This window comes from Lytechinus variegatus, chromosome 3 (genome assembly GCF_018143015.1).
Source record: "Lytechinus variegatus isolate NC3 chromosome 3, Lvar_3.0, whole genome shotgun sequence".
Classification (NCBI taxonomy): Eukaryota; Metazoa; Echinodermata; class Echinoidea; order Temnopleuroida; family Toxopneustidae; genus Lytechinus; species Lytechinus variegatus.
The window spans coordinates 64,169,688-64,189,220 of record NC_054742.1 but is presented as its reverse complement, the minus strand read 5'-3'; the positions used below and the strand labels follow the sequence as shown (position 1 = coordinate 64,189,220).

The 19,533-nt window shown below is 35.1% G+C and overlaps 1 protein-coding gene across 2 annotated transcripts; it reads left to right on the top strand.

Moving 5' to 3' along the window:
- The first annotated feature begins 4,450 nt into the window (after nt 1–4,450).
- On the top strand, nt 4,451–18,893 carry LOC121411647. 2 transcript variants are annotated; one of them, XM_041604464.1, is made up of 11 exons: nt 4,451–4,634; nt 7,939–8,067; nt 10,801–10,929; nt 11,284–11,490; nt 11,955–12,054; nt 13,320–13,477; nt 14,526–14,681; nt 15,919–16,095; nt 16,450–16,497; nt 16,807–16,857; nt 18,213–18,893. In XM_041604464.1, the coding sequence occupies exons 2-11, from the start codon at nt 7,939–7,941 to the stop codon at nt 18,303–18,305; spliced, it is 1,248 nt and encodes a 415-aa protein (XP_041460398.1). In that variant the 5' UTR covers nt 4,451–4,634; the 3' UTR covers nt 18,306–18,893. The 2 variants fall into 2 exon arrangements, with proteins under 2 accessions (XP_041460398.1, XP_041460399.1); XM_041604465.1 differs by lacking the exon at nt 18,213–18,893 and adding an exon at nt 17,554–18,092.
- Nucleotides 18,894–19,533: the final 640 nt, after the last annotated feature.

Here is a 19,533-nt window from a genome sequence, read left to right as displayed (position 1 = left end):
ATCCTTTACAGTGCTATTATATCATTTTTTTAAACAAATATTTGTGTGAATGATACCTACGGACATTGTGTGTTCATGTATGATAATATAATGCAATATATTCCTCTTTTATTTTGCCTGTTTTAATTCATATGCATTATTTTTTTATGACCGGGGTTATTATAATTTTTCATTATACTTATTTGTTTGTTTTATTTTTGAATACCAGTAGATAAAACCAAATCCAATAAAGAACATGTTCAAAAAATGAGTAGTACACAAAGTATGTAGATATTGAATCAGAGGATAGCCTTGATTTTATGCTAATATAACATTACTGTTTAATAATATGATCAAGTTCCTAAGTTCTCTTCTATCAAAAATCTTGTTTAATATAATTTAATCGTGCATGTATGATAGAGCAAGCGAATACAATAAATTTTTAAATGAAAAAGTGATTTGGTGGGACATATACTTTTCTGTAGATTTCAAATTTGAATTAGGAATTTATAGATGAAGGAAATAAAAGATTCAAGTTTATGTCATTGGTCCATGAATGCAAGTAACGATCATGTTAGTGTGATTTTTTCCCTTTGGTGTGTGTTAATTTACGAAGCTTATAACTGTATTGGACTTGATTAGGAACAGGTTATATCAGAGGAAAAATACATCCATGTGTAAAAAAAATTATATTTGGCATTTGATTGTTCTGTCTGACTTATTTTGATGAATGTCCCTTTTTTAATTTATGAAAAGGGGAGAAATTCAACATTAAATTATACATTATTTTTACATCATGATGGAGTTTCTGTCCTTTTATTTATATAAAAATCTGTTTCTTGGTGATCATTTTACTATATTTCCAATAATTCACCACTGATGCTTAAATTAATTTTGTCATTTCAAGACAAAAGGCTCAGCCCGAGATAACCAAATCTGAAATGGATATTTATTCTATTTCAAGTATTGGTCTTTATTCATTTCATCATAACTGATGGTATACTTTTCAACATGGCATATCAGCCAATGCATTTTTGCCAATGCTAATTTAGTCACCGAATTTTCAAAAGCCTTTCCCTTCTTCAGGAATAAGGACGATGAACTGATAATATATCTGTTCATCTTGTAAAGACGATGTATTGGTATAGGACGGATCGTGCTTGCCAGGATGACGTTTTGATGATACCTACTTTGTTATAGCTGAGCGTGCGGCTCTCGTAACAAGATGCGCAAAACAGTAAAAAGAGCACAACAATTTCGCCAGAGGGGGGGGGGGGGGGTAAAAAAGCGAGAGGACAGTAAAAGCATGGAGTAGGTCTATGGTAAAAGGAACCAAAATAATATCGGGGGAAGGGGAGGGGTAAAAAAAAGGAGAGGAAGAGGAAAGAAATCGAAGAAATTATAATAAATAATACAAATAACGGGGAAAGAATAGTAGAAAAAGAAAAACAACGGAATAAATGGAATATAGACAGAACATGAATGAGTTATAGAATGGAGAAAAGAGGGAAACGGACGGGAAGGAAAACAAAGTACTTAAAGAATAAGATGAATATTTTGGAGACTCTTGATACGAGTGTATATCTTTTCTTGTCCTATGCGTTTGGAGGTGCAATTTGAGGATGTTTTTAATTATCAAGAATAAAATGAATTTTAGTCGAATGTAATTGGATGAGAGGGGAGGATAGGACTAGAAAGACATTTATGAAGAGGGAAATGAGCGGAAATTGGCATTGATACAAAGAGGCTGGAGCTTACCAAGTTGAAAGACGATATGTTTTTTTATCTCTTTTTGTTGGCAAGTCCATTTCAACAGAAAGTGGAGATAAAAAGAGAAACATCAGACAAACATAAATGCTGAAAATTTAACAGAACTTGGATGTAAAATGAGCGTTTGGTTATTATGAACAACCTAGTGATATGCAAATGAGTGAGTCAGTTAAGTCACAAATCCTCTTTAAAAGAGGATTTTTGACTTAACTGACTCACTCATTTGCATATCCATGAAAATGTGGGATTGAAGTGAGACTGCAATAATATCGTCGCAGCCTTCGTTATTATAAAATCTGCAACAGTTCCCGTGATATTCTGTTTCAAAACAAAACGAAGCATTAATAATCACAATAGGCTGCGACGATATTATTGCAGTCTCACTTCAATCCCACATTTTCATGGAAAGTATAACTTTGTTCCATTTTGTTTTGAGTAAAATTTTAAAAAGTTCACAGACCTGTTTTTATGATATAAGGGAGAGCCAGTGTGACGTAATCGGGTCACTCATTTTGCAGACAGACCCTGGGGAGCGTTTCATGAAGGACTTGTCGGACGTTTTTTCTGGCAAATTAAGTCCGATATTGTGCGACAGTTACCATAGTAACAGTGCCTCTCAGCCAATCAAAACCAAGGAAAGTTGTCAGGGCTGGCAACTTTCCTTGCCATGATTGGCTGAGAGTCACTAGTTACCATGGTAACTGTAGGATAGTTGTGAAATGCTCCCCTGTACTACAGATAAAGTCTATACACTCCACACTAAAAAGATTTACCCAATATTGGGTAAAATGGGATCATGCATGTTGGTTGGGTAAAATATTTTGTAAATTTTACGCAATACTACGTTGAAATAGCCCAATATGGGGTAAAATACTCAGCAAACATGCATGTTATTCCTTTTCTACCCCAAAAGTTAACATTTAACTGTTATAATGTAAAAGACGATCAGTCATTCTCCCAATCAACCATCTCTTTGTCTTTCCCTCTAATTTTTGTTATATAGGGAAGAATCATCTATGATGGGACTCTGGGATATCCTATCAGAATGCAGTATAATTTGATGATAATGATTTCTTCCGATTTCTTCTTCAGTTATCCTGCTACCACATATATCGTCCCCACGGCATGTTTTTTATTCTTATTTAATCATTTTTATTTTCAAAACTTCATTTAAAAAGTTAGAATGTGCTATATAGGCCTTCGTACTCGTCAAACCCGACCGCATTGGAGATTCTAAAACTTCACGAGATTCAAAGCATGGCAAACTCTGACAGGTCATTAAAGGACAAGTCCACCCCAACAAAAAGTTGATTTGAATAAAAGAGAAAAATCCAAAAAGCATAACACCGAAAATTTCATCAAAATCGGATGTAAAATAAGAAAGTTATGACATTTTAAAGTTTTGCTTAATTTCAAAAAAGATCACATTTAAATTATAAAAATTCATCATGGTCGGTATACAAATGAGGAGGCTGATGACGTCATCCACTCTATTTCTTTTATATTTTATTATATGAAATATTTTCTCCTCATTGTCAAGTGAAACAATTATTAATTCCTCCCCTGAACATGTGTAGATAGCATTGTTTTATACTATAATTATGGTTCAGTCAAGTTGGTCCATATTGTCAAATCTGTAAAAAATGAAATATTGTATAATTCAAACAATAAAAAACAAAAGAAATAGTGAGTGATGGACATCATTGATTGACTCACCTAATTGTGCATATCACAGTTTTGTGAAAAATAAGCAAAACTTTAAAATTCTATACCTTTCTTATTTTACATCCCAATTTTCAGGGTTATGCTAGTTTGATTTGTCTCTATTTATTCAAATCAACATTTTTCTATGGGGTGGACTTGACCTTTAAGTGAATTTTTAACGAGCGAAATTTGTATGAAAGATTCATATGCCTCACTTTAAATTCACTCCATAGTGGTATACGTCACGTCACTACAAAGAGAGTGAAAATTCACTATCATTTAAGAGAGTGAATGCAATGATACCATTCATGAAAATGTACTTGGATTTTATATTTCGATTAACGGAACATAGATAGTGATATTTCAATAAATCTATGTAAAAAGGGGGAAGGATGTATTGATTTTCTGTAGGTATTCGCGCTTGTGTTTTCGCTCCATTCTGTTCTGGATTGCTCGCTTGACCTAAATGCTTTTCATAATGTATATTTGATGATATATATTTATTCATCAATATAGTCACCCCGCCCACTCGGTATCGATTTTCTATTTTTATTCATGATATCTGTAGCCGTGGGGGCGTACGGGACGCAGCAAATAAAAATTCTTCTGACACTTCCACCCCACCCTTCCCCCTCTTTTGTCACGAGCTCCATAGGCGGCGGAAGCGGGGGGACGTGTCCCCCCCTAAATTTTAGGTGGGGGGACGGTCCCCCCCTAAAAAAATTTTTGCTAACCTTTTTTTTTTTTTTTTTTGCTTGTCAAATTTTTTTGGAGCACTTGTCCAATTTTTTACATGTGTCCATCCCCAAATTTCAGGTAGACACCCCCAATTTTTTTTTCCTTCCGCCGCCAATGACGAGCTCGGAAACTATTTTCGATAATATGCAGTTCATATCTCTGCTGTTCTCTTGAACTCTGTCTTTACTCTCCATTCATAGAAACCAGTAGCCCGTGAGAGAAGCATACAGTGATAAAAGCATTCTCCTCCTCCGCAATATAATCGTGTACGGTCGTACACGCTCCGATCCACTATCGACAACAAAAAATTCACCGTACCGTGTGCATGTAAAATACAGCACATATCAGAATTGCTGTACACAGAACTCGGGCGGCTAGCTGAGAAACTAAAGCGGTATATATCTGGGATTTTCGCTTGATTTTTTCGCCTGTAAAAACCCAAGGTAAGTCTTGCATCTACATCCTTCATCTTGTCATTGATGGTATGATTATGATCAAGATTGATAATTCTATTCTAAATGTAATGATCATGATGATTAAAGGATGTCCTGAATTGCCGAGTGAGAGATATATTATAAGATACATGTACTTGATAGGGGGTATCTATGGAATGTATACATCTTCCGTGTTATAAAACCTTTTAAATTGCCTTGCGGTATTAAATGTTCAATCCATTTTCCTGCTCAAACTATCCTGTTCGTGAATAAGACAATTAATCAATGTTCTGATCTGATGATTACAAAAGACATGGTGTGATGTTGTCAAGTTGTGTGATTGAATATGAGAAAAGGGCATACTGTGCTTGTATATCACCTCTGTCTCCCGCGGTCTATATATTATCTTCCGGGTAAATACATGTAATATGTGTCTTCTTCGCGACTCGCTTGTATCATCTGGTATACAGTATCATCTTCTCGTTATCAACTACTATACCATACCCTGCCTGTTTCCACATTTACGTGTGTCGTCAAATTGGCATTGGGGACTAATTTGTAACGCTATATAAGGCCAAGGGCCTATATAGCATTTATAAGAAAATTGTAAATACGAAACGGCAGACAAGCTTCCTACTTTGACTCTTGATTACTATTCTTGCTGTATGATTTCTTCTCTGAAAGAATATAATTTCCAACATTGCGCCTTGAGCTCTCGATTTTGTTGTCAAAGCAGTTTAAACAAGAGGACAAAGTTTAATTTTCAATAGATTAAATATGGCTCTTTAAAATGTTAAACAATTATACTGTACGGTAAACAGTTTTGCATGAAATTTCAAACAGCGTTTTTACTGTGCACAGAGAAGAATTATATATAGAAGAGAGTTAATCTGGAACTTTTCACTAAGCAGAAACAAAAGAGAATATTATATACATTGGGCCATTTAAAACTGAATATTACTGGTGTGGTCCATGATAAAGTAGCAGTTAATTTACACGACATCAACATCCTCGTATCCCCGGCTCGTATCATTATACAAAGACCTATAAATTCCATATTTTTCTATCTTGAAAAGATTAAATTTTATTTTTAACAATATACATTTGATATATAATAATTATTTCTTGCAAATATACATGAGGTGAGCAAAAAAATGTAGATTTATCGGGTTCATATTTCATGGATATGGGAAAGCTTTAATGTAAAAAAAAATGAAATAAATCTAACAAACCTGGGAATGGATCTTGATTCTCCAGCCTTCTTTGATATTTGATATTTGCTTTTTGTATTGAAATGAACGCGTGACGTCAGGTTGGAATTCCCCATTAAAGTCGTTTTAATTGTCATAGTTCCACCCAAGTGATCCCATAAAACCATGATCTGAATTTTTCTCAAATCTTCATTGATATTTGGTTTTTTTTTTTTTATTTAAACAAACGTGACGTCTGCAGGGTGGGATTTCCCATTCCTAATGAAGTCAGCATCATTGTAAATTTGTCATGATTATAGTTCCATCCGTCAGACGAATTTCTTCTTAAATATTTTGTTCTGATTGGTGACACTACCGTAGGGGCGAAGGGTAACTACCCCTTGCGGATACTGAGTGAAATAAATCGGAAAAGTGATAAAAAAGAATGGAATAAATAAGATTACAAAAACGAGAGATATAGTCGTGTAACTATTATTACCTATATTCCATTGATGAATATACATGTAGGCCTATGATTTTTACCCTTTTACCTTGGGATTTACCTTGGAAGTAGGCATAAAGTTCTCCACTTATTTGCCCCTCTGTGTCCAAACGTTGGTACCTAACCTATTTGGCGTTAGATCGTTTTGCACCTTCCATATTAAAATTCCCAGCGCCTCCCAAGATTTTGCCTTCTATTAATAAACCTGTACTTCATGATTATTAATTTTTATTGAAAAAAAAGTTTAATCCTGTCTCGATGTGTTTAAACAGATATTGGGTATATTGTACTATAAAAACAATTCCAAGATGATAATAAAACAACGTTATAGGCCGTAATATCACATTCACTTTTTAATATTAGCTTCGGGTACTTAGTGTTTACTTTTAGTCAAGGCAAACGGAATAATACATGGGTCTTTGTTGAAATACATGCCTCTCCACCTACGCAAATATCGGGCCTTCATGCATGATATCACTTCAAAGATTTTAACTTTTTTTTAAATAGTTTTTTAACATTGGCTATATTCTATAGTATGAACAGGATCTTAGTGAAAACGCGGGAACGTGGATTGTAAGAAAAAATGTGATATTAATTTATTAAGCGCGGCGGATGTGTCACTTAATTTAAGTCTGCTTGTAATACAGTTTTGCGTACGGTAGACGTAACATTCTTGTTGTTTGTATGAGAGTCATGACTTAGCTCTAGATTATTAGTCATCATGATTGTCTGGCACTGTGAAGTGTTGTGAGGGATATTAGCTTAATTGATTTACCTGACATTAGACCGAGATAATGCATGCCTCAATATTGTACAGTCAGTGCATGGTGCTAAAATGTTAGTGAACCCCATGATGCGGAATAGTGTTCACGTTCTGCCATGTCTTAGATATTTAAACGGGGAAGTCAGGTGATAAATTATTACATTCAACCATGGACCTACTGCATGTAGCTTGGTGATCATTGTAGTGTTGTGGTTTACATTCAACACTCAGCATGGAGAAGTGCATTTTGAGATGGGGGTTCACTAACTTTTGAGCACAAAACATATATACACCAGTATTTTCAGAGGATAAAAATTTATTTGTGTTTAATATGGCAAACGACCGTTGTATTAATGAAAACAATGAAAACATTGGTCCCTTTAATCCATTCTTATCTTCCCCCCTTTTCACCTTTTCTAAACTTACTTCAAACTACCCTTCCCCGTTTTAAGTTAAATAAACAACAACAACCGTTTTTTAATTAATTCTAAAAATAGACGGGATGGACACATCTGAAATTATATTTTCCCTTAGGGTATGTTAATTCCTTGTATTTTGCAAACTTAAGTGTGAATGTCTATGAACTGAAATCAATTGATCGATTATCTTTTTTTCCCCCTCAATTAACTCGGAGTATTTTCCCCAATAACTGGCAAAATATAATTTGGTTTTAGAGTTTAGATATACCAGGGGCGTCTCCTATGAGTCTATTTGGGACACGATTTAATAACGATGCGACATAATTACTTGCATGCATCTCTAATAAAGCTTTATTATTATTTATTTATTCATTATTATCATTATTATTATTATTATTATTATTGTTATTATTATAATCATCATCGTTATTATTTCAAGATGGCGAGTGGAATGGATATGACGGCGGTTGTGGAGTCGATGAACCGAATGGAAAAACTCTTAGAGAAGATAGAGGACAATGGACGAACAGAAGAAGTGGTACACAAGAAACGTACAGATGGCCAGAAGGTAATGAAGGGCTATTCACTCTATCCCTGGGATTTATTGCTCAGGTCATTTCAGTTCGTTTATTTTATTCTTCTCAAGTATAAAACACTATACAATAAAGATATGCAAAGAGATAAATACAGAGAAAAACGGAAACTACCCCCCCCCCTTGGGGGACTCGAACAGGATCGTTCCAAGCAAACCATTAAGTATGTTGACAAGCAATAACAGAATACAAATCAGAAACAAGTGATAATCATAACATAAGAAAACATCGGACCGAAAAAAAAAACACGCCTGAAATCATACAAGGAATGGGGGGCGGGGGGCGGGTGGAGATGGAGGTAGGCCCTAATGTAAATGTAACTATATTGAGATGGATTTGCGTTTGAATTCGTATATACATTATACCCTTATCAACCTCGCTTAGAATGGTGTTATACTTATATACCTTTGTAGCTTTAATTGAAATGATTAGTAGGTGTTTTCTCCTGACGAATGCCCAAAATTCACTCTTTTTTAAAAATTTCATGAATCATGATTTTTACTAAACGTTTTTTCATCCTTATACAGTGAATATTTTATGAATGTGTAATTAGATTACAATTAATAATCATGCGGTATATGAAATAATATCGTTACCACAACCATTATGCTTCAGTCGTCATAGTGGTGATACATTGTCAAGTTTCTGTTTCCTGCTTTCTCTCTCTCAGGATTTTAAAGGGGACTGAAACCCTTGGAAAAGGTGAATCTGCCTGGAAAGAGAAAAATCAAAGAATAATATCAATTAGAAAAATCGGACAAGTATTGAGAAAGTTATGAGAATTTGAATATTGCGATCACTAATGTTATGGAGATCCTCCCATCGAAAATGCGACAGATAATTTTGTGTGATGTCAAAATGAACAAATTTCCATTTGATGGACTCTAAAATACCCCCAAAATGTCTCTTTTTTTGCTCTTATGGTGATACAAACACTTTATCCACAATATATTCTTTGAAAATCTGTATTACAAGCCCTAGAAAGAATTAATGATCTACTGATAGATGTGATAACAGAGGCATTTTAAGTGAAATATAACAAACGCGATGGGAAAGTTGTTCACATGTGATATCACACATCTTTGTCGCATTGTCAATGAGAAGACCTACATTATGATAATGATCTAAACTTGAAATGCTCATTATTTTTTTATTATTCATTCAATTTTTCTCAAACTTTCGTTGATCTGTTTCTTTGATTTTTCTGTTTTGACACAAGCTATCTTGTTCCAAATGTTTCATTTTCCTTTAACATTTAGAAGAAATTGTGAAATCGTGACTCAATCATTCATGCATTACACTATGAGCTGTTATAATTCCCTTGTGTGTTGTTGCCTAGCGAGAAGAAAAAAAATATTAGAAGTGGGCGTTTTGGGGTATGTCTGATATGAACCGCACAATACACACACACACATGCGGGTTTTGAGCATTTTTAATCCATGGTTGGAGAGCAATTTCATATTCATTGTATAATTCATTTTCGTTTTTGTTGTTAATTCTCTCTCGATAATAATAAAGCCGAGATACTTTTATTCCGTTTCTTTTTTAAAGTATCAGTTTTTATTTTTTTAAGTGTCCCCTTTTCGTTTGTCTTAGATTAAGGGGATAATTCTCTTAAATACATCATTGGACACCTTGCCGATTTCCTATTCACTGATTTTTCGTTGCTATTTTTGTATAGTTTTGCTTTATGCAACATCCGTTCAATACTATAGTAAAAAAAAACTTCCTTCTTGCTAAATATTAGATTATCGACATGTTTTAAGGTAGGTCGGTTATAGGTATTTTATTGAAACATTATCGTGAAGTATAGAGGGTTCTTCATAAAAATTCATGAGTTTGTTTTTATCATTAGATAATGCACACGCATATTTAGTAGTAGTAATAACAATTATAACACATATGAAATGCTGAAAATTGTAAAAATGCTGTTTGAAATTTATGCCCGTCACTCTAACAACTACTGTTTAAACGTTTTTAAACGACTGTTTAAACTTTTTTAAACGACTGTTTAAACTTTTAAACAAGTTGTTAAAAAGTTTAAACAATCAAAAAAATTAAGCAACTTGTTAGAGTGACATGCTTAAACAATGTGCTATTCTTTTTACTGTGAACGCGCTTCAGAGGAGCGTTTCATCAACATTTTTGTCCGACAAGTTGTCAGATCTGACATCTTTCCTTGATTTTGATTGGCTGATAAGCAATGTTACTATGGTAACTGTCGGATAAAATGGGACTTGTCGGATAAAACGTCTGACAAGTCCATTCATGAAACGCTCCCCAGATCAATTTGCAGAAAGGGAGAGAAAAAAATCATAGCAAGTAATGATAATAGGATAGCATTCAAAACATTCAATTCACTTCAATTCAAAATGGATTATTCAGATAAAAAAGTTCCATCACAGCACAGAGCCGAATTACAAAAAGTTTTTACAATATAAAAGATTGAACTTATAAGGAATATGCAAAGTGTGGCATATAACAACAAAAAGCATAATACAATAAAACAACAAATATGGTACAAAAAACCCAAAAAACTTATCACAAGACAACAAAAAATTGTTGCTAAAAATTATTGCATTATCATTTGTGTATCTATTACTTGTTGTGTAAAGTTATTAAATTGTCCTCGTGCTTTTGATTTTGGATAAAATGTTTCCATATATGAAAGAAAATTAAAGTGATTCTTAATCCTCTTCCACATACAGGTTTACTGTCGGATGAGGGTAAACATTATCACGATCGGTGATATCGATACTATCAAGGAGGAGTTTACGTGTGAACTCGCCCTGACTGTCAAATGGAAGGAGCCTGCCATAAAGGGAATGAAGGCTGAGGTGAGAGACTTCTTCATGACGTACATGTATTTGGATTAGGGACTCTTCTTCTTCTTTTCCCTCCTGCTCTCCTTCTTTTCTCCTTCTTCTTTTCCTCCTCCTCCTCCTCCTCCACCTTCTTCTTCTTCTTCTCCTCCTCCTTCTTCTTCTCCTTCTTCCTCTCCTCCTCCTTCTCCTCATTCTCCTTCTTTTTCATCTTATCCTTCTTCTATATTCTTCTATGTTAAGATGGTTGATTTTTCATTTGCTGTTCGTACGTTAATTTTCATGATTATGTTTTTAATTCATGAATTGCGGAAAATAAACAAACATAAATACTAATCTTCTCCCTCTCTTCTTTCCTTTTACCAATAGGACATCGATTGGGGCGAGCAATGGGATCCCAGGATCTATTTCTTCAACGCTGTCAGCATTGATAAGTACGAGGTCAAGAAACGACTCGGGCTGAAATCGGCAGACGATGATGAAGACGATCCGATACCCGATGCTCAGCTATCGATCAGAATGAAGGGAGTTTTCAAGTCGTCCATGAATCTCTCCAATTTTCCTTTCGATTACCAGGTAAATTATAAATCAAGGTTCAAGGTTTAAGGTTTATTCATATCAACATTTCCCATTTTCAAACATCAATAGCTCAATACACCCTTTTAATGATTTGATTCCAACAAAGGCGTACCTGATGATCCGTGCTTCAATAAAGAATGGAGTTACGGGAAGTAAACAATGCTCGTACAATTCATTTCAGATTTTTTTTCCTGGAATTTCTGAGGACTTTTTTCAGGACTTCAAATAATTTACCCATCTTACTCTCAGACCCATTACTATTAAGCTAAATGAATTCTTAACATTTATAGCAAAAGCAAACGAACTATATGACTGTCATCTCGCAAATACTCATAAATGTGTATTGCCGTGAATGTGACTGGTTTTAAGCAACTGAATCGTGATGTTGCTAGCAGATCGTAGCTGCGAGATATCTCCTCTAGGAATCTCCGTAATAAAATACTTTTTTTATATTCTCGAAGGATCTGAAGATCAAGATCATGTCAGACTGGCCTAGGAAAGTAGTTGAATTCTGCAAGGACATGAGCCAGAAAGACAGTGTCCGGACAGATACATTCACAGGTGAGAACAGAAACAATCGGCGCCCCTCCTCTCGACACAGACACGCTCACCCCCACCCACACGCATTCACACGCACAGAACGACATTGTCGACACAGATAACGCACACCTGCAACCCTCCATTTTCTTCGGATACACACCCTCAGAAGGGCAATGTCAGGACAGATACATTATGTGAGAACACACACCCTCACCCACCCTCCTCCTGGCACACACCCCCAAACACACACAGAAGGATGTTGTCCATACATATACTTTGATAGGTGAAAGCACACACCCTCAACCCACCCCATCTTTCAGGGCATCCTGACACACCACGCACCGCACCATCACACGCACACACAGAGAAGAATATAGTCTGCGCAAATACATTTATAAGTGAGAACACACACCCTCATCCTTCCCCCTCCTGGCACACACACACACACAGAAGGATGTTGTCCATATGGATACATTGATAGGTGAAAGAACACACTCTCAACCCGCCCCATCTTTCAGGGCATCCTGATACATAACCACACACACACTCACAAGAAGAACATAGTCTGTACAAATACATTTATGAGTGAGAACACACACCTTCATCCTTCCCCCTCCTGGCACACACCCACATACACTTATGCAGAAGAACACACACCCCCACCACACCAAGCACCCACCCACACACACACACACACACACACACACTCACACATTTGTCTAGACACCCACATTAACAGATGTGAAACACCCAAACGATCACCACCTGTGGCACACCCACACCCACATACCCACTCACAAGGAAGAGCAGTGTCCGGACAGATAATACAGTAGCAGGTAAGAACACACATACGCACCCGATCACTCACTCGCATCTTAATTCCTCTTCTTCCTGACAGTTGCCAAACAGATGCATTTACAAGGGATAACAACATCCAAATGACCACCCCCCCCCCGTCCTTCTGACACACATATGCACATACACCGTCAAAGATTGTCTGGACAGATATGTTCATATAAAGTGGGGTGATGGTGTCACAAGTCCACTTGTCGTTCCTATTTAACTTAATGAAATTTTACAATATTTTGTCCTCGTTCAAGCAATTGATATCGATTGTAACTTTCATGTCTGAATTCCATCTCAATTCATGGTGTGACAGGACGTGTCTCCGGAGACGTGTCAACCCCACCCCCCCCCCTTCCCCCCCCCCCCCATACACACAATTACACACGCATATACAAGATAGCTCGGTGATTTTGATCACTTGACCTTTTATATGTGAACAGGTGAACAAGAATGGGAATTACAGAAACACGTGTCTGCCAAAGAAGTGGAGGAAGAGAAGATGACATCGGGGGCTGTAAATACCTACCCACTCTACAACATCGTGGTCAATGTCAAGAGGAAGGCCAGTTACTATATGTGGAATGTTGCTCTCATCATGGTAAGGCTTTAACAATCCCCTTTCATCCTTCAAACTTTGGTTAAACATAGATTGACAGTTGTAGTAGCAATCTGAAAAATGAGTTTGAACAGAATCCAATGAATTGACACCGAGAGCATGTGAAGGTACAAATAAGAAAAATATGTGCCAAGTAAAATTTGCAACTTATGAGATATTGACAAAACGAGCATGGTATTCAGCAAGATGTTGAGTCTTTTTCCAAACAGTTTTTGCGCTTTCCCACTTTTGGTTATCTGTGTTCAGGGTGGGAATTTTCCCACTTAGAACAAGGTTTTGGAGGGAAAAAAAGTGCGGGGGCTGGGGGCTGAAGCCCCTGCAGCCACTGCCCCGCCCGTTTTCGCGGCCCCTGATAATTCAGAGTTAGATTTTTGTAAATAAACAAGAACTAGACCCGGTAACGTGATATGGTAATAATTGACCTTGATTTAAATGACTATATAATTAAACATGATATTATTTGCTGCAACTGCTTCATTTAGCTTAATGAATTGCAGTCATTACTCTTATTCATCCCTCATCTCATTTCATTCCTTTGAAGTAATTTCTAATCTAGGGCTAATAGGTCTCTATCATTAATTTGCGAAATGTGTAAAAATTTTCGGGTGTTTCTTCCTATAAATTCGTCGTAATATATTGTCCCAAAACATTTATATTGGAAACTCATTTGCACAGTAAATCCCATGTACCCCCATTTAAGAATCTCTATCACATTTAACGTGAGACAAATCTTTGCGGTATCATTCGATACTTATACGTTTTTATATCATAACACTTGCAATTAGTATGATTAGGCATTATTATGTTTCGGTCTCTGTTTGGCATTTCCGAATCCCATTATTTGCGTTTAGGTTTAGTTTCTTCTCTATCCGAACCAACACATGAAATACCTCAATTATCTAATAGGCCATTTAGACATTTCTATACCATAATAGAGCAATTAAATCAATTTGGAAGATTCCATTTCCTGTCATCTCAAATCAGAGTTTAGTTATACTTAACCTCAAATCAAATCGTTTTTCTGTTTCAGTTTCTGATCACCCCACTTGCCTTCACATCATATGCTGTGGGTGCCGATGCTCCGGAAGATAGATTAAGTGTGACATTAACATTGCTTCTCACCGCTGTTGCTTTCAAGTTCGTCGTATCACAGAGTCTACCGAACACATCATACCAAACACTTCTTGTAAGTAGTTACCAAGGTTTTCATTTCTGAATAACAGACATTAATGTTGTTTCTCAAATGATTAAGTTTACACATTTTGACTTAAAGCCAATGAAGTCATACAGAGGTAGCAAAATGTTACATGTTTAAAAGTTTGGAGATACCCCTTTATGAAAAAAGGGAAATATACCGTTTTAGGCTTTTTCTTTACAGTGTCATATTGAGAGTATAACATGTCATATTGTAATATGAAATACAGAAATGATGAAATAATTTCTTCTTATCGATATTTCCCACGTACAAGAGAGGGATTAGAAGAGAAATATTTTCCACATGGTACAAACAGTCGTTATTTCATTTAGAATTAATTTGTTATAAATCAAAGAGTGAATTTTGTTTTAGAAATAAACCAACCATTACTGAGTGACTCATTGTTGGTATCTACTGGGGTACTTTCATTTCAGTGAACTTAGTTAAAAATACGTTTCCTTTCATTCTTAAGGGTTTTCACCAATTATAATGAATGTATTCACTATTCATCCTGCAGTTCAAATTTCATCCTCTGCCCTGTAAATGATCTTTTTTTCCAAGATAGTGTTGCACAAAATTTGCTGGTAGTCTATATTTTCAAAATGACTGAGGGTAATTTGATAAAATTGAACTTAGATATCAGAAAAGATGGTCATAGTTTTGCTATTGATACTGGCATATTGAACTATTTTGATGTATTTATGTGAATCCTTTTCGATGTAAGTAATAATAGTACAAGTAGCATTGCAGTTATTGTGAAGAGGAAAAGTAGTAGAATAGGATAATTATATCAGAAGTGTATTATAAATACTAATATTGTTGTAAATTTTATCATTATATTATTCTCATTTTTTCATTATGTTTATTATTATCATGATTATTACTGCATTGTACAATGTTTTCATTATTATCAGTACTATTGTCATTGCTATCGATTCTGTTTTCTCTTGTTTTATTTTTTATACTTTCTTTATGATTATAAATATACACTAATATTGTTGTAAATTTTATCATTATATTATTCTCATTTTTTCATTATTATGTTTATTATTATCATGATTATTACTGCATTGTACAATGTTTTCATTATTATCAGTACTATTGTCATTGCTATCGATTCTGTTTTCTCTTGTTTTATTTTTTATACTTTCTTTATGATTATAAATATCAAAATCAAACTTCTATTGCCACTAAAATTGTAAATACTATGATCACTACCTATATATAGGATTACTACGTGCTCTGGTGTATGACGTTCCTGTGTTTGGTTGTCATCCAAAATGCTGTAGCTTCACTGTTCCCACTTGATAAAGTATGGGAGCAGTTTGATCTACCAACTCTCTGTGTCCTGGGCGGTCTCACCGTCCTTCTAAACTTCATATTCATCGTAGTCGCTTGTTGGAAAGTGAGTAGTGCGCCCTCTGTCTTTTAATATTTCTTATCATTCAATAATATCAGGCACACTGCATACTTTTGATTAAATTTAACCTCGTTGTGGCAAAGTATATAGGGTTCTTTCCACTGTACTTTACCACTACGCAGTGAGATAGTTCTGTGTTTCCGATCGCATTCTTGCTCTAGTGGATCGACTATGGGTCGTGTCATTGCGTCAATAAAAAAAACATTAACAGCGCTTCAAGCAAAAAGGGAAATAGAAATGGTGAAATTCATAATTATTCATACAGAATTAACATAGAATTAATTATTAATTAACATAATTTTCTACCTATGGCTATGCTCTTTTTCTTTTTCCCTTCAGTCTCATAAAGTTGGATCCCAGATGCAAGATGCTACCAACAAATACAATGTAAGTATTGTCCGTTTATTTCAATGACTTTTTTCCTTAAATCTCTGTCTTTTCAAATGAAGTCTTCTTGTAATTTGAAGATGTCGTTTAAAATATGTAAAATCCTATTTTGAAGATTAATAGATCGAGTGTAAAAGTAAAAACAAATTGGAAATGTATCTCCCTATTTTATGCTAGTTTGTTCAGGACAAGGGAAATCACTGAATTGAAGGGCTTATCGGTTCGGTGCGTATAGTTCTTGCGAAAGGAATATTTTAGGAAGATTAAATGAAATATGATGGTTCTAATATATTTTTTTTGTATTAATAGGACCTTTGTGATGAGATTAAGGCGACCAAAGGACGAGGCAGAAATTACAAGGTAGGTAGTCATAATTAAATGGAAGATAATTATCATCCAATCCGCACCATTAATTGCTCCCTGGAAGTGCACGTTATATGTTTGCAAATCAAAAGGGTTTATTCTCATGTTTAAATGAAACCGATAACATGTATGAGCGTTTTGCATCCATGGGACACTGATTTATATAAGCAATCTTATTAGCACGAGATATCAGTTAGTCTTTTTTTTTTAAATGAAACAGGGGAGAAAATCTTTTGTCAACTGATAAGAAACACCAGTTGGTAAAGGTTATTATGTTAAACAACCTGATATGTTTTGACAGATTTATTATTTTGTCCCCCCCCCCTCCCCTCACAACTCTCATCCATGCATGAACCTTTCTCCATTCACCCTCCCACTTTTTCATCATACCCCAACGCAAGGATCCCGCCCTGAACACAGCATTTTTATATAAATCCTTCAAGTTAGCATAATATATTTACCTTTATACACTTATTTTGTTGTGGCGTAGCCAGCCATTAATTTTATAAGCATTGTGATTATAACACAGTTAATGTTGTTTTGATTTATTTCCTCTTCCCTTTCCCCTCTCATTTATATTCATCAATAACTTTCATTTACTAAACATTTGGCATGATCTTCACATTCTCTCATCTTTTTTCCATTTTCCCGTCTTTTTTTGTTTACATTATACCATCATTTACCACCTCACAGGTAGAACCGTTGAAGTGAGCTCATCAGTTAAAATGAATGACAGTAATGTTTCCTTTCCGTCCAAGACACTTCAAACAAGGAGTCTATACGAAGATGGCAGAGTTGAATTGTGTATTTGAAAAGAAAATCCACATATTCTCAAAGCATATATTTCAAGTTGCATGCTTTGCTTTTCACCTTTTAAGCCTTATTAAAATCTTTTAAATCTTGTTAACAAAATTCTGTGTGTTTTTCTTTCTGTTTAATCTTTTTTTTATATCTGTCTTTCGTCCTGCCAATCTTTCTTTCGTGTATTTTCTCTTGTCTTTTACTTTTTCATTTTTCTTGATCTTTACCCCCATCTACAATCACTTTATCTGTTGTGAATTAATCATATCTGCCACAACTCTATATAATTTTCAATCCCTCCTTTTCATTCCCGCTCCCTCTCTTCCTTCCTTTATCTAACTTCTCTGTCTTACTTCCTCTCCTATTTTCTCTTTCTCTCTTCATCTCCGTTTATTCCTCTCTCGTCATCCCCCTTCTTAATCTCTCTTCTTCCTTCATTTCCCCCTCTCTCTCCTCTCCCCTTTTCTCACTGTTCCCATTCTTCTTTCTTTCTCTTCTCTCTCTCTCTCTTCATCTATCTTTTTATCTATCTTAATAACAATATATAATAGGGAACGATGGGTGAAATGAGCATCCAAGAAGAGAGAGCTCCCCTGTCGAACCCTGACACAATCCAAGAGAGAGGCCGTTATGACAAGGTTTAAATACCGCGCCAAATGCTTTCAAAAATATAAACACATGACTTCGGTAGCTGTTTGTTATTGCAGACAGGGCGCCCTTACGATTTATTATTTCACTAGGATTATGAGATAGTGATAGCGAGACAGTGAGGAGCTGCCTGAATTGTACCTTGTTGGTCACGTGACCGAGATAGTATGTTTTTTTTTATTTGTGCATTGTACATACCATCCACTCACTTCTTTCATCAAAGTGAAGTAACATCAAATACATGTTCCCTTTTCTTCATTTTACTAAATGTCTGTTTTATTATGTCCATGATATTATTTTTTTCTAATTCTTATTTTTATACCAATGATAGTGCAAAGTGAACTAATATTGAAAAAAAGGGAAGGCGGACCGTCGTTTTATTATTTTAGGAGAAAATAGTTATGCATTGGATGACGGTGAGGATAATGATCATGATTATGAGGATGATGGTGATGGCATCTTTTCTATGGCAATGTGCCGGAATGCACTTGGATGAAATGCCATGAAGGTATATAGTTTTAAGAGCATCTATACTGTATAGTAAAATAGAACTGTGACATGATTAAATCTCGCGCTGATTACCCTGCCCCCCCCCCCTGCCCCGGCTTTTTCGGCGTCCAATTTTATTTTAAATATTTTTACAAATACGATGCCAAAGTGAAAAGGTTCGTTCGTTGTATTCGTTTACTGACATTGGTTGAAAAATATGGGTGATATCAATGAGGGCGCAAACCATTCGTAACAATGGAGAAAATATTCATCACCCACGCACATGATTTGCATGACTTGTGATGATATTGAGGCATGTAGTTTAATGCCAAGTTATTTTGAGATCATTTGTATGTATTCGTTTAGTTTGATGTATATGATAGGAAGGCTTATACCTCTGAAGAAAAATGGTTAAAGAGGCTTTGTGAATGAATGGATGTTTTGGGAACAGAATTTCATTATAGTGATTATACCTGTATTTTCGACAATAAAATAATGTTCTGTTTATATCACAGATACTAAAGCTTATTAGATCTATCTTATAGACAGATATTATCTTATAGTGTTTTTATTGAAAATTGTATATTTTATGCATAGATTATTTATATGCCGATGTATTGAAGATATAAGGACATGACTAAATAACATATTTCTAAACTTGTTTATGTTTATAATTACTATTTTATACATTGTTACGCATGGTTTTAAATATAGATTGGAGCACACGTGATGATT